Source organism: Rhinatrema bivittatum, chromosome 2 (genome assembly GCF_901001135.1).
Source record: "Rhinatrema bivittatum chromosome 2, aRhiBiv1.1, whole genome shotgun sequence".
NCBI classification, from domain to species: Eukaryota; Metazoa; Chordata; class Amphibia; order Gymnophiona; family Rhinatrematidae; genus Rhinatrema; species Rhinatrema bivittatum.
This window is the reverse complement of record NC_042616.1, coordinates 124,079,859-124,092,721: the sequence shown is the minus strand read 5'-3', so window position 1 is coordinate 124,092,721 and position 12,863 is coordinate 124,079,859. Positions and strand designations below refer to the sequence as shown.

The 12,863-nt window shown below is 47.3% G+C and overlaps 1 protein-coding gene across 3 annotated transcripts in view; it reads right to left on the bottom strand.

Annotated features, from left to right (window-relative positions):
* Positions 1–12,863, bottom strand: part of ITGB1 (integrin subunit beta 1) — a 229,203-nt gene that overhangs the window by 87,984 nt on the left and 128,356 nt on the right. For all 3 annotated transcript variants that reach the window (XM_029588582.1, XM_029588585.1, XM_029588584.1), the window contains 2 exons: positions 3,028–3,183; positions 2,424–2,519 (listed from right to left, as the gene is read on the bottom strand). In XM_029588582.1, the coding sequence (XP_029444442.1) occupies positions 2,424–2,519; positions 3,028–3,183 (252 nt within the window). The remainder of the gene's footprint in view (positions 1–2,423; positions 2,520–3,027; positions 3,184–12,863) is intronic.

Here is a 12,863-nt window from a genome sequence, read left to right as displayed (position 1 = left end):
CGGCCGACCAATTTCGGAGCCAGAGGTGTCTTCTGGCTGCTGTACGGACTAGGTCGGAGGCAGCGTCAGTGAGGAACGAGAGGGCTGATTCCATTTCTTCTCCCGGGGTGTTGTTCCTGGCCTGTGATAAGCAGGAGTGCGTCACCACGGTGCAGCAGGTCGCAATTCGTAGGGACATGGCTGCCACCTCAAAGGCGTGTTTCAGAATGGCGTCCATGCGCCGATCATGTGCATCCTTGAGGGCCGCCCCTCCCTCCACCGGAATGGTGGTGCGCTTCACAATTGCGCTAACTATGGCGTCTACCATCGGGCACGCCAGCAGCTCCTTAGTTGCCGGGTCTAGGGGGTACATGCTAGACAAAGCCCGACCCCCTTTGAATGAAGCGTCTGGCGCATTCCATTCCAGATCAATTAACTGCTGTGCTGCTTGTAGGAGGGGAAAATGGTGAGCCGTGGGACACAGGCCCTCTAGCAGGGGGTTCATTCTAGGCTCCCCTGGGGTGCCCTGGCCCGGGATAGCCAGCTCCGACAGGCATTGAGAGACCAGGTCTGGAAGATCCTCCTTAGGAAAGAAGCGTCTCATGGTTCGATATGGTTCTATCCCCGAGGGGAGTTCTCCCTCGGGGGGCTCGCCATCTTCTTCAGAATAATCTGAGTCCCCAAAAGTGGGGCTTCCGGGTGGCGGGTGGCCATGCGTAGGCCTCGAGGGTCCCGAGGCAGGGTCATCCGGGACGTATGGGTCCGGTCGGGGATCAGACTGCATCTTGACGAAGGCATGAATCCCCTTGAATAATTCCACCCAAGAGAGGGAAGCAGGTTCTAGCCATAGGGGCACCAGGTCTGTGGGATTCCCTGGCTGCTCATTGCGGCCTGCTAGGTTCGGAGTGTTCCCTGAGGAACTGGCAGTCAAACTGGGCTGAGACCGGCCCTGGCCTGGAACTCCCAGGGCCTCCTCACATTGGGCACATAGGGAGTCTGCTTCCTCGCTCTGTGTGGCTCTGAGGTGGCATGCTGAGCAGAGGCCTAGAGCTCTTATGCCTGAGTCTGGAGGTGCCGGCTCTGCGGCCGCATGGGCTCTCATACGCTCCATCACGTCTGATCTCCTCTCAGTGAGTGCTTTATGAACGTGCGCCTTTAAACGTGTGCGTATGAACGTGCGCGTATCAGCATGCGCGTATCCGCGTGCGCCTATCAACGTGCGCGTAACAATATGCGCGTATCAACATGCGCCTATGAACGTAAGCATGCACGTAACTCAAGTAATGGGCGCCCAAATCTCTTTCGGGTGCCTAACATACGCGCCTGTCGCCCCGCTTAGAACAAGGCGGCGAAACAGGGCTAGCGATGGTAAGCAGGCAAAATGGCGACCTCCTTGGCAGGCTGCCACGTAGGCAGACCCTGCTAATCCTCTCTCTTTGGAGACCAGTAAGAAAGATGTACACCTTACCTGATCTTCGGCGCTTCCCGGCTGCGACCTGGGCGGTCTCCGGCTGCGGGGGGAGAGGGTAATTACCGTCACCGCCACGCTCGAGGAAGTGCACCCGCTGCCTCTAAGCCGCGCCCGAACTCGTCTCGCTCGGGGGCCAAGTCCTCACCGAGACCGAGGCTGCCTCTATGCCGCGCCCGAGCCCTTCTCACTCGGGGGCTAGGTCCCTGCCGCAATCCGGCCACCGGACCGAGGTGCTCACCTCCGAGGGACCACGGAAATCACCTCGGGAAACTCAACTGGGGGAGGGACCCGAGGGTATCACCGCAGGAATGCGGGGCTCGTCTTCAGGTAGGATTTCTTCTACAAATTTAGTAGTTATAATTTAGAAAAACGCTCAGCGAGCGCAAGGGAGCTCCAAACTGCTTTGGAGACGGAAATTACTGAGTTGCTGCACTTCCTGTGGGTGTATATATACCCCGTGCTGACGTCAGATCCGTCTCCAACTGCTAGCACGAGCACAATATACCCACTTGTTTTGAGTCCATCTGCTACATGCTAGGAAATGTAACTTAGTCCTTTGTCGAAACCTCGAAGAACTGTGTCATTAAGCGATAGGAGTAATGCTTCAGTCCTTAAATTTTTTCTGAATCCAAACTGGGCAGGGTGAAGTATGTTCATTTCTAAGTATTCTGAGAGTTGGGAGTGGGCAATTTTTTCTATGATTTTTGCAATGAAAGGTAAGTTTGATATGGATCTGTAATTTTGGATGTTTTCCGGGTCTACATTATTCAATTATATTTGGTTTGGGGCGGGGGGGGGTGGGGAGTAGTGTTTACAATCTTTCCATGAACCAGATCGTTTCCTGATGCACAGTATGGTTGGGAATTGTCTTTTTAGATCACAATCCAAGAAAATATTCCATCTTTAATACATAATACAAACATTTTGAAAAGTAGGTGCGGATACATAGAACATAAGCCAAATATTGATTTACCTTATAAACAGGCTGAAATTCCTCAGTGACAGCAAAAATGGTTTGAATATTGTTCTCACTAAGCTTCTGTACAAGGTGGGCAATAGAAGGATAATCCTGCAAACAGAAAAAAGCTGTATTACACACCAATTTCAATTCAGTAAAAAAAAAAATGTCTTCCATAAATGGTCAAAAATGTCTTGGATGTTAAGGTTGCTTTATTTAGTTGGAAACAGAAAAGGCCTACACAACAGGGCTGGAAAAAAAAAACCTCGGGCAACAGGTTGTGAAATTTGTCGCTAGACATCTGCCAAAAAGAGGGGGATGGAGTTAAAGATGTAGGGAGACAGACTATGTGAGAAGGGATGGAAAGAACAAAAAACTGATAAACCAGAGAAGGCAAAATAAGCCAAAAAAAATTAAGTATATAAAAACCAAAATGGTTGTCTCTTAAAAGGCAAGGTGAAAACAGTTGTGGAAGATGCAAAATTGTAATATAATAGCAACGTCCATGACTCAACAGCTCTAGCATTTTCTCTCTCAGAAACTATTTTCATCTCTTTACAAATTCTCCAGTTTAAATACAATTAATTTATCATAGTATCCATGTTCATAACAGACTCACATAATAATGACTCATTGTGTACATGTTGTTTACTAGGTGACATCTCCCATCATTTGGTAAAACAATTCCACCAAGTTTACCATCTCCAGCAAAATGGAAGCCAGCATCAGTGGAAAACACCAATAAACGAGTAACATTTCTCCAGCCAATTTGCTCCTTGGAAGAAAAATTATAGAAAAATTACTCTAGTGTCTGTATTTGTTCATTTTGTAGCCCGCTTTGAACATAGGAAGGGCGGATAATAAATGCTTTTTAAATAAATATTAATTGCATATCCACTCTGAAAGACAAAAAAAAAAAAGCTTTGAAAGTTGAAATCACTGTAATGATTTAAAGCATAACAAATTGATTGACAAGGCTATTATACACAGATTTCTGCTTGAATTTCTCAAATTCATTTTCACTTATTTACCAAACCACAGAGCTGACTGCACTAGAAACAGACATGCTGAAATAGCAAATGTTGCTTACCTGTAACAGGTGTTCTCACAGGACAGCAGGATGTTAGTCCTCACATATGGGTGACATCAGGATGGAGCCCAATCACGGAAAACTTCTGTCAAAGTTTCCAGAACTTTGACTGGCCCCTACTGGGCATGCCCAGTATGGCACTAACCCTGCAGCCAGCAGGGGTCCCCCTTCAGTCTTGTTTTGAAAGCTACAGTTAGTGCCGAAAAATAAAATGAGATAACGAACCCAACACCGCGGGGTAGCGGTCAGGTTTCGTGAGGACTAACATCCTGCTGTCCAGTGAGAACACCTGTTACAGGTAAGCAACATTTGCTTTTTCACAGGTCAAGTAGGATGGTAGTCCTCACATATGGGCGAGTACCAAGCTGAGGATGTCCAAACATGCACCAAATGTACCCAACGGCGTGCAACAGGCACAACAACTGGGTTGAAATTTGGTAGAGGGCATCCTGAATCCCACCGGGCAGGCGGAAGGGTGTTGGTACGTTACGTTGGAAATAGGTTACAAAGCCGGAAGAATCCTGTCTTCCGGCTTTGTCCAAGCAATAGTGGGCTGCGAAAGTGTGGAGTGAGCTCCAGGTGGCAGCCCTGGAAATGTCAGGAAGCGGCACCAATCTTAAGTGTGCTACTGAAGTCGCCATGGCCCTCACAGAGTGTGTTGTAACATGATCTTGAAAAGGAATGCCTGCTTGCTGATAGCAAAAAGATATGCAGTCCGCCAACCACGAGGAAATAGTCTGCTTACCCACAGGTTGCCCTAATTTGTTGGGATGGAAAGAGACGAATAACTGAGTGCTCTTCCTGTGGGCAACTGTACGGTCTAGGTAGAACGCTAGAGCCCGTTTACAGTCGAGGGTATGCAGAGCCTGTTCCCCTGGGTTGGAGTGGGGCCTGGGGAAGAAGATAGGTAGTATGATGGATTGATTCATGTGAAACTCAAACTACCTTAGGTAAACATTTAGGGTGAGTGTGGACTACCGCCCGGTCCTACAGGAGTTTAGTATAAGGCGGATAGGTAACTAGGGCCTGAAAATCACTTTCCATGTGAGATATTTAAGGTCACAGGAGTGGAGAGGTTCAAATGGTGGTTTCAGGAGCCAACCGAGAACCAGATTAAGGTCCCAAGAAGGGGCCGGAGGACGTAAAGGTGGCTTGATACGGAAAAAGCCTTTAAGAAAACATGTTACGAGGGGTTGTACTGAGATGGGGATGTCCCTAACACCTTTATGGAAGGTGGCTACCGCACTGACATGCATTCTGATGGAAGAGGTCTTTAGACCTGATTCCGATAAATGCCAGAGATAGTCCAAAAATCTTGGGATTAGACAGGAAAAGGGATCAAGGGATTGCGAAGTGCACCATGATGAGTACCTTTTCCATTTATAGGAATAAGATTTTCTTGTGGAAGGCTTCCATGAAGCAATCAGGAAATGAGAAACCGAATCTGAAAGGTTAAGTGGTTGAAGGATTAACCTTTCAACATCCATGCCGTCAGGGACAAGGCCTGAAGATTGGGATGGTGTAGGCATCCGTCGTTTTGAGTGATCAGATGCGGGTCTGTTCCCAAGGGAATGCGCCTGCGGATGGAGAGATCCTGGAGTATGGGAAACCACACTTGGCGTGGCCAGTGAGGTGCTATCAGGATCATGGTTCCCTTGTCCTGACGTAGCTTCACGAGAGTCTTCGAGAGAAGAGGAAGTGGGGGGAATGCATAAAGCAGACCGGCTGACCACAAGACTGAGAATGCATCTCTGGGCTGAGAGCACTCACTCCGAATGAGGGAGCAGTAATTTTCCACTTTGTGGTTCTGAGGGGACGCAAAGAGGTCCATTTGGGGATAACCCCATTGCTGGAAGAGAGAGGTCGCTACCGAGGGATTGAGCGACCACTCGTGTGGTTGGAAGACATGACTCAGTTTGTCTGCCAAGACATTGTGCGCTCCCGGCAAATCGGTGGCCCTGAGGTACATCGAGCAGGAGAGCGCTTCTGCCCAAATCTGCGCAGCTTCCTGACACAGAAGGAAGGAGCCTGTGCCGCCCTGTTTGTTGATGTACCACTTGGCCACCTGATTGTCGGTCTGAATCAGGATGACATGATTTGATAGGCAATCCTGAAAAGCTCTGAGAGCATATCGGATTGCTCGAAGCTCCAGGAAATTTATCTGGTGTTTGGCTTCCTCTGGAGACCAAGATCCTTGTGTCTGTAGATTGTTCACATGAGCTCCCCAGCCGAGGTTGGAAGCATCGGTGGTGAGAATGAGTTGAGGATCTGGTAGATGAAAAGGTAATCCCTGGAGGAGATTGTTCTGATCTTTCCACCAGGCGAGAGAAAGACGGAGTGTGTCGGTGATGTGGACAATGGTTGACAGAGGCTGAGTCGCTTGAATCTATTGTAACCTCAGAGTCCAATGCATGACTCTCATGGCCGGGCGGGCCATTGGTGTGACATGGACTGAGGACGCCATGTGTCCCAGCAGGACGAGGAATTGGCGAGCTGTTGCTGTATACTGAGACTGCAACTGGTTGGCTAGAGACACGAGGGTCTGCACGCGTTGTTGAGGTAGAAAGGCTTTTGCCTGTAAGGTGTCCAAGTCTGCCAAAATGAAGGATAAGGTTTGAGATGGGACTACATAGGATTTCTCGTAATTGACGAGAAATCCTAGAGAAATTAGAGTGTGCAGGGTCAAATCCAGGGACGATCGAGCGACTTGCTGGGTTGGGGCCCTGATTAACCAGTCGTCCAAATAGGGGTAGACGTGAACACCTTTTCTGAGAAAGGCTGCGACAACTATGAGACATTTGGTAAAGACTCGTGGTGCCGATGCTAGGCCGAATGGGAGCACCCGGTATTGATAGGGCCTACTAAAAACCGGAGGTACTTGTGATGAGCTGGAGCTATCGCAATGTGGGTGTATGCGTCCTGGAGGTCCAGAGAGCAGAGCCAGTCTCCTCTTTGTAGAAGAGGTAGAAGCGAGCCCAAGGTTACCATCTTGAACTTTTCCCGCTGGAGGTACTTGTTGAGGGCACGTAGGTCCAGAATTGGACGAAGTCCCCCGGATGTTTTGGGGATCAGAAAGTACAGGGAATAGAACCCTAGGCCTAGTTGCGAAAGAGGAACGGGTTCTATTGCTCTTAACTGGAGAAGAAGGGAAACCTTCTGCTCCAGAAGGACAGAGTGGTCGGTTACTCTCCATGCTTGTAGAGGTGGGGAGTCCGGTGGAAGAGCAAGGAAGTTCAGGTGGTAACCTTGAGCAATGATTGCTAGCACCCACTGGTCGGGTTGTGATTGCCACATTCCATGAAAGTGGCATAATCGACCTCCCACTGGTATGCCTGGCAGAGGGATCAGGCTGCTGCTCTCTGAGTGAAAGTCAAAAACCTGAAGCAGGCTCCGGCTGGGGAGCTGCTTGTGGCTTTTGCTTCCGGGGCTGGCGAGGCTGAGATTTTTGATAAGGCCTCGAAACTCGGGATCTTGTTGGTGGGGGATAGTACTTCCTGGGGTGGAAGAATGACTTCTTAAAGTCCTTCTTGAAGGGTTGTCTAGAAGGGAAGTCAGAAGGTATCGATGAGAGCTGTTTGAGGGTCTCATGATGGTCCTTTAATTCAGCCACTATTTGCTGAATCTGTTCACCGAATAGATTATCCCCTATACAGGGCAGGTCAGAGAGCCTGTCTTGTATTTCTGGGCGAAGGTCAGAAGACTTGAGCCAGGCCCAGCGTCTTGCCAAAATGGCAGCTGCACACACTCTAGTGGAGGTGTCGAAGATATCATAAGCTGTTCGGATCTCATGCTTTCCTGCTTCAAACCCCTTGTTGACAAGGGTTTGAAGATGTTCTTGGAATTGGTCAGGCAGGGTTTCAGAGACGTGCTGTATTTGCTTGAAAATGACCCTATTATATTGGGTCATGTACAGCTGATATGAAGCAATTCTGGAGATGAGCATGGCCCCTTGGAACACTCGTCGACCAATATTGTCTAGGAACTTGTGTTCCTTGACAGGAGGGGTAGAGGAGTATGGCTTCGTCCTTTTTGCTTTCTTTTGAGCTGATTCTACCACTACTGAGTGGTGGTCAAGCTGAAGTTTTTGAAAGCCAGATGCTGACTGTACTAGATAAGTAGTGTCAGCTTTTCTGTGTACTGGAGCAATGGATCCAGGGTTTTCCCAGTTCTTTTTGAGGAGGTCAGGAAGAACTTGATGAATGGTAATAGAAGTAATCACTTTAGGGGCATCCAGGAATTGGAGAAGTTCCATCATCTGGTGCCTATCATCTTGCTCCATCTGAAGCTGAAAGGGAACCAATTCAGACATTTCCTTCACAAAATTAATGAAAGAGAGGTCCTCTGGAGGAGAACGCTTTTTACTTTCAGTAGGAGAGGGAGGTGAAGGTAAATCATCGGTGTCTGTGGATGTATCATCACCCCAGGTGTCATAAGGATCAGCGGGCTGACCTGTAAGACGAGAAAGGGGTTGGATACCCGAAGGGCCCGGCTGAGGTTCCGAGAAAATCGAAGGAATCAGCGGGGGCTCCGAAGACCCCCTGGGGGGCATCGGTGCCGGCATCGAAGGCATCGGTGGCGCCGATGTGCGTATCGCCCCCGATGAATGAGTCTGTGGCGAGGGACAACATGGCATCGATGGTTGAAGCAATACCCCCGAAGGAGGAATGCGGAACGGTGTTTCTCCTCCCGATGAAGCTGTCATCGGGGAGCGCACCGGAGCCATCGGAGACCCAGGAATCGCTGGTGGAAGGGCAGTCATGAGCGCCTCCATCCGGGATAGCAGTGGTGCCAGCGCTGCTGGAATCGGGTCGTGACCGGTTCCACTCTCTGTGCCGGTGCGGGAGGAACCTGGAGTCGTTGCATCGCCTTGTCGATGGCCTCCTGGACCAGCCGGTCCAGTTCTTCCCGGAGACCTGGGGCAATCAGCCCCGGCTCCGTGATGGAAGAGGGAGGCTGAGGCACAGTCGGAGGGACCACCTTTACAGGCGGAATCTCGATTCCCAAACCCCGATCGGGTGAGGGTGCCCTCGATGTCCCGGTCGCAGGAGTGGTCGGTGCCCTTCCTGGACGGGGCTTCTTCAATGGTGGCTCGGACAGTGTCTCGGTCGATGATTTCACTCCCTCGAAGGTCCGAGACTTACGATGCCGGTGGCGATGTTTCTCCCTACGATCCCCTCGATCTTGATGGGGAGAAACGGGAATCGATGGCCGTGGAGACGTTGATTGTGGGCGGTCACCGGACGATTGTCGATGGTGGTGCGACTTCGACAGTGCCGGTTCAGATGACGTCGATGCGATGGACGACGGCGGGGTGTGAGCACGGAAAAGGAGTCCCATCTTCTCCATTCTGGCTTTGCGACCTTTTGGTGTCATGAGGGCACATTTGGTGCAAGTCAGGACATCATGCTCACGACCTAAACACAGTACACAGACTCTATGAGGGTCTGTGATAGACATGGTGCGAGTACAGTCCGGGCACCGATGAAAACCCGATGCCATGGCCATAGAAAAAAAATCGAGCCGCGGTACGGTCGACGGCCAGTAGGCCACGAGGGCCAAACTCAACGGTAATCAACGAAGACGGTGAAAAAACTTCCCGGAGTACCACAGGCTGAGAAAGATAGAGGAGGGACCCCTGTGGGGCAATTTAATTTTAATTAAGTCCGTGAGGAAAATTCCTGTCAGGAATCTCTTCAGAGCTCCTAAACCACAAGGCTACTGCTGCGTGGAAAAAAGAAGACTGAAGGGGGACCCCTGCTGGCTGCAGGGTTAGTGCCATGCTGGGCATGCCCAGTAGGGGCCAGTCAAAGTTCTGGAAACTTTGACATAAGTTTTCCGTGATTGGGCTCCATCCTGATGTCACCCATATGTGAGGACTACCATCCTGCTTGTCCTGTGAGAAAGAAGTTACATGTATCAGTTTTCTAATTTACCATGGAAGAAATGTGTTATTCAAGTAATTTTGCAAAGACTATTGCATTCTAATTAACTGTTTGCACTCAATTTAACAATTGCTTTATGAGGCTGCCACAATGAATAGCAAAGTGGTTAATATGAAGCAAAAGTCCTAGCAGAAACAGACAACTATGTGGCCGGGTTTGACTGGTAGGCTACAGTGGTAGGATTTATTAACTTGCATACCAGGCTGCAAGTACTGTAATAGTTACAAGTTCTAGAGGAAATGCAGGTGCTCATGTAACCAGATCTATGTCAGGCTACGCAAGAGACCTATGAGACTCAATGGTGATTGTAGCTATTTTGATCAGGCTTTGATAATAGAATCAAACTAGCAGCTGGGTCTGAAACTAGTATCTGCGTTTCTGTAGGACTTCTAGTTGTTACAGATGTCCTACAAAAATTCAGACACTCATTTAGCTAGATCAGTCTGACAGATTACACAAGGTACTTAGGAGGCTGATGTTCCTGCAACAGCCACACAATTTAAATAGCCAGCAATAATAATTACGGAGCTTTGAGGTTAGTTAAGGGAATGATGGGTTGTGGAGGGAATTAAATAGGATATTGTATGCTGTTCTACTCAAACTAGTAGAGTACAAAGAAAAAAAGATAAATAATGATCTGAATAAGGAGAAATCTTGCAAGTGGGTCACACACTGGCTAGCAGCTGTGATATATACTTAGTGTAGCTAGAATAACTAGGCAAACTGGCTTGAAAATATGCCACAATTCCGCCAAGCTAATCGCCCCACGAGAAACTCCCTTGCTGGCACTCTCCAAATCCCCTCACTTAAAATTGGGCACCTTACCACTACCAGAGATAGAGCCTTCTCTATTGCGGGCCCCACACTTTGGAATTCCCTCCCCGTCCACCTCCGCCTAGAACCATCCCTGAGCCACTTCAAAAAAGGAATCAAAACATGGCTCTTTAGACAGGCATACCCCAACTCCTCTCAATCCTAATTTTGTCCTACGAACCACCTCAGCTCACACTCAGCCTTTATACCACCCCTTCCTGTTTCCTTCCCTTGCACTCCTAGCCCCCCTTTACCCCTCCCTCTCACCCCCTAGCAACCCCTCCCTCAAAGTACCCGTGCCTTACTGTACCCCTCTTCACTCTACCCCACCCGCCCCTCTCCCCCTGCTCCCTCCTTCCTTTCTCCCCCCCCCCCACTAGCTTTTAACTATACATATGTGCACTTGCCTCCTCTTACTGTAAATAAGCCCTCATATGCTAATTTCTCAAGTGTACATGCCTCGCTTAATTTGTTTATAAGTTCTTTTGCATATTTAACCCTAACTTGAATGCAAAAAGTTGTAATTCTGCTGTTGACTCTCTTCCTTTGTATTTTGCATATTACCCAGTTAGCCCCTCCCTTGTTCATTGTAATTTCCCTTCTCAGTTACTTGTAAACCGACATGATGTGTCCTACGAATGCCGGTATAAAAAAAAGTGTTAAATAAAAATAAATAAATAAATAAATAAACTGGATGGGCCAGATGGTATTCTGTCTTCTACTACGTTATCATCTTAGTGCTCTATTAGAATCACTCATATAAGAATGTCAACTCTATGTAGGCTTAAAATTTATTTTCTCATTATTTATGATGTATCGAATGGTGCTAATTTAGAAATCTCCCTACTACCTTTTAAAAAAAAAAAATCTTTCTAGTCATCTGATAGACCTAGAAATATTTCATTAAACTGCAAGACTGAGGAGTATTTTCTTAACTCCATATATGAAATGTTTGATATTTGAAATTCATAGATTATTGCAACTACAGAGAAGTTTAATTTTACCCGATAATTTCCTTTCCTTGAACCCTACTACACCAGTCCAGAAATGTGGGATTTCTCCCCATATTAGCATATAGACAGAACACATTTTCCATGACATCATCACTGGTAGTTACCATGGTGCAGCTCCAGCAAAAAGCCAGTATGTTGAAGCCATGGAATAAAAAAAAATCCAGATTCAAATTCTTAAACTTGTACATAATTTGAAACACTTAAAAGGATCCTGCAAATAAATGATCCATCTAAACTTTTCTTGGATAAAGAGAGGAAGAAAAAAAGGAAGCAAAAAGTAAACTTCCAGTTGCCTCAAATCTCTGTAAACTGAAGTCTGCTGCTTCAAAGACAGGTCCTGGACTCGTTTAACAAGATTCAAGGAAAGGAAATCAGTAAAGACTAAATTTCTCCTTCCTTTTCATCCTGCTATATCAGTGCAAATATGTGGGGAAGTACTCAAGCCCAATTAATCTGTTACGGAGGAAGTTAGGACTGTCCTGATATCACCAGCTCCAAAGTTCATCATCCAGACAAACATTTAGTGAAAGAATATAAGGAAGACCAAGTGACTGCCTTATGAATACCCTCTAAGGCATGGGCAGAACCACACCCAAGAGGAAATTCAAGCTTTTATTGCGTTTGCCCAAAGGACCTCCAAAGGCTGCCAACCTTTTCAGTAAGCAAGCTAATCAATTTTTTTTTCTTTAAACCATCTAGCCAAAGAAGTTTAGAAGCTGGGTCACCCTTACAAAGCCCTGCAATTAAAACAATGTCAAATTTTCAAAGAAAAGGATTGGAGACTGCTAAATATATAAGAAGAACCCAAAGGACATCGAATAACCAGAGTGACCCCTCTTTACCATAACACTTCACTGTCGTGAACACCAGTAAAGATAGTTTATGATTTAAATGGAACAAATAAACCAGTTTAAACAAAGGACAGGTCTATGAGACACAAACAATGAAAAGACCAGAAAAGGATTTCTGCAAGACAAGGCTTATAATTCAGAAATGCCTCTAGCAGAAGAAATGGCCACCAGAAAAATCATTTTGAGTGATAAAACCTACAGAAAAACACAGTTAAGAGGCTCTATGATCCAGATTAAAGTCCCACTAAGGAATCAAGGACCTAAAAGATCAAACATGTAACATCCCTCAAAGGAAAATGAGAAAATCTGGGCAAAGAAATAATAGAACTCCCTTGAGCTGTAACTATGAGAGGAGATAGCCACTTGAAACTTCAGAGAAATTTGGGATCAACCTTGAATGCAACCTTCTCTGAAAAAAGGCCAAAATGCTGACCACCTGAGATATGAGAAGTTTGCCAAATAAATAGAAGGCAGTCATTCTCACTCTCTGCTGCCACTTGGCCTTCCTCTAAGGACTAACTACATTCCCAATGTGCTTCAGGAAAAATGGTAGTACATTCTCCACATGGTCCCTTGCTCCAAAATACTATTGTGGGTAATTAGACTTGTTGCCACCCTACATCTAGCAGTTGAAATGACAAGATCAGAGCCAAAGAAGAGCTTTCGCTCTCTAAGCTTTACCAAACTCGCTCTGGGGCTGGGAACCTTAAACAGGGCTCACATAACTTGGAAACACCAGAAGCCTG